The sequence below is a fragment of the Propithecus coquereli genome, unplaced genomic scaffold (assembly GCF_000956105.1).
Source record: "Propithecus coquereli isolate 6110/MARCELLA unplaced genomic scaffold, Pcoq_1.0 Scaffold30, whole genome shotgun sequence".
NCBI classification, from domain to species: Eukaryota; Metazoa; Chordata; class Mammalia; order Primates; family Indriidae; genus Propithecus; species Propithecus coquereli.
Genome location: NW_012148619.1, coordinates 2,358,243 through 2,359,729, shown reverse-complemented (window position 1 = coordinate 2,359,729; position 1,487 = coordinate 2,358,243). Strand labels below are relative to the sequence as shown.

Here is a 1,487-nt window from a genome sequence, read left to right as displayed (position 1 = left end):
CGGGGAGGGGTGGAGGTTGTGCCTTAGGATTTATTTTCTGTTTTTTATTATATTTTTAAAATACTGAATATTCTGAAGCTTTCTTTTTTTTTTTTTGTTTTACTTATGGAGCTAGCAGAGGTGATGCCCTAGGATTTAGAGGGAGGGTTCTCGGCCAGGGGAGGGTCGGTCTGGGTCGGTGACGTAAGCACCCAGCTACTCCTGAGATAGGAGTCAAAACCCAGAAAAAGCCAGGTGAGTGGGTGGAGAATGAAGTCATGGAACAGCTCAAGAGGAGGGCGTCTATTGGGTCAGATGCGACTGCAGGAATGGGGAGGGGGACCTCCTCACCAGGCTCCCGTAGGCCTTGACCAACACGTCATTCAACCGGGACAGCTAGTTACTGCCGGACACCATGATTCCGGATCTTGCGCAGAACTGCTCGGTTTTACCCCGCTGCCGTGCATCGCCATCCTGGGCTCCACTGAAGCGACGGCACCGCCGGGGTGTCCTGGAGGTCCCGGGCCATTTCCTTATGGGGAAGACCACGACGCAATAGACCTGAAAACATGGCGGAAGCGGGGGTGGTAAAAAAGTAGAATGACGCCTTCCTGCTCCCCTCTCCAACACACGCGTGACTTAGGCAGGTTGCGGCACCGACCTGCGCGTGCGCGGAGATGCGGCACTGCGCCAGTAGGAGGGAGATGCGTAGTTCTTTCTGCATCGCACAGGAAGGACGTGTTGAGGTTGGCGTCCCCATCGAGGACAGTAAAGGCCATGGCTTCCAGCGCTTTGACGAAGCTTGCGTGGCTGCCTGGCCAGGCGTCTGCGGAGCGTTCGGTGTATCCCTAGGTGTTGTAGCTTTTTATAAGTTTGCTGTGGCTGAACCAAGAAAGAAGCCATATGCAGATTTCTACAGAAATTGTGATTCTATGAAAGATTTTGAAGAGATGAGGAAGGCTGGTATCTTTCAGAGTGCAAAGTGATTTTGGAATATAAAGAATTTCTTTGGGTTGATTTACATAGAAGTTTGTCACTGACCTGTGTTCCTGAGTTATGAATATGTGGCCTGAGGAGTAGTTTCTCGTGATAAATAATTAAATACTGAAAAAAAAAAAGGAAGGGGAGGCCAATCCGAGCCTTTGTTTTAAGAGAATCAATTTAGTATTTGTCTGGAATCTGAGTATAGAATCATTGAGGTCCATTTAGTTGCTTTTTCAGAGTGGAACTCTATTTGATATGTAAATTTAATATATATGTTTATGAAATATTCTGCATCTTAATACCAGGCTTGAACTTTTCGACAGAAGCAATATATTGGGGCTTGTTTGTTTGTTTTTAGCTGTTCTTTTCAAGATGAGGCTGGCCTCTTACCCTGGTGCTATTTAGATGATGGTAGGGGTGGTGTTTGGCGGGGGGGTTACCCTTTTTAAAATTAAAAAGCTCATTTGTCTTTGTGAGCTTAACAAAATTAATGCTGAGCCTTGAGCTTGCTATATACATTCCTT

The 1,487-nt window shown here is 46.7% G+C and overlaps 1 protein-coding gene across 1 annotated transcript in view; it reads left to right on the top strand.

Moving 5' to 3' along the window:
• PDHX (pyruvate dehydrogenase complex, component X) overlaps nt 1–1,487 on the top strand; it is a 98,468-nt gene that overhangs the window by 12,999 nt on the left and 83,982 nt on the right. Inside the window, exons 2-3 of the mRNA XM_012649544.1 lie at nt 416–566; nt 623–942. Coding sequence (XP_012504998.1) covers nt 416–566; nt 623–942 — 471 coding nt within the window. The remainder of the gene's footprint in view (nt 1–415; nt 567–622; nt 943–1,487) is intronic.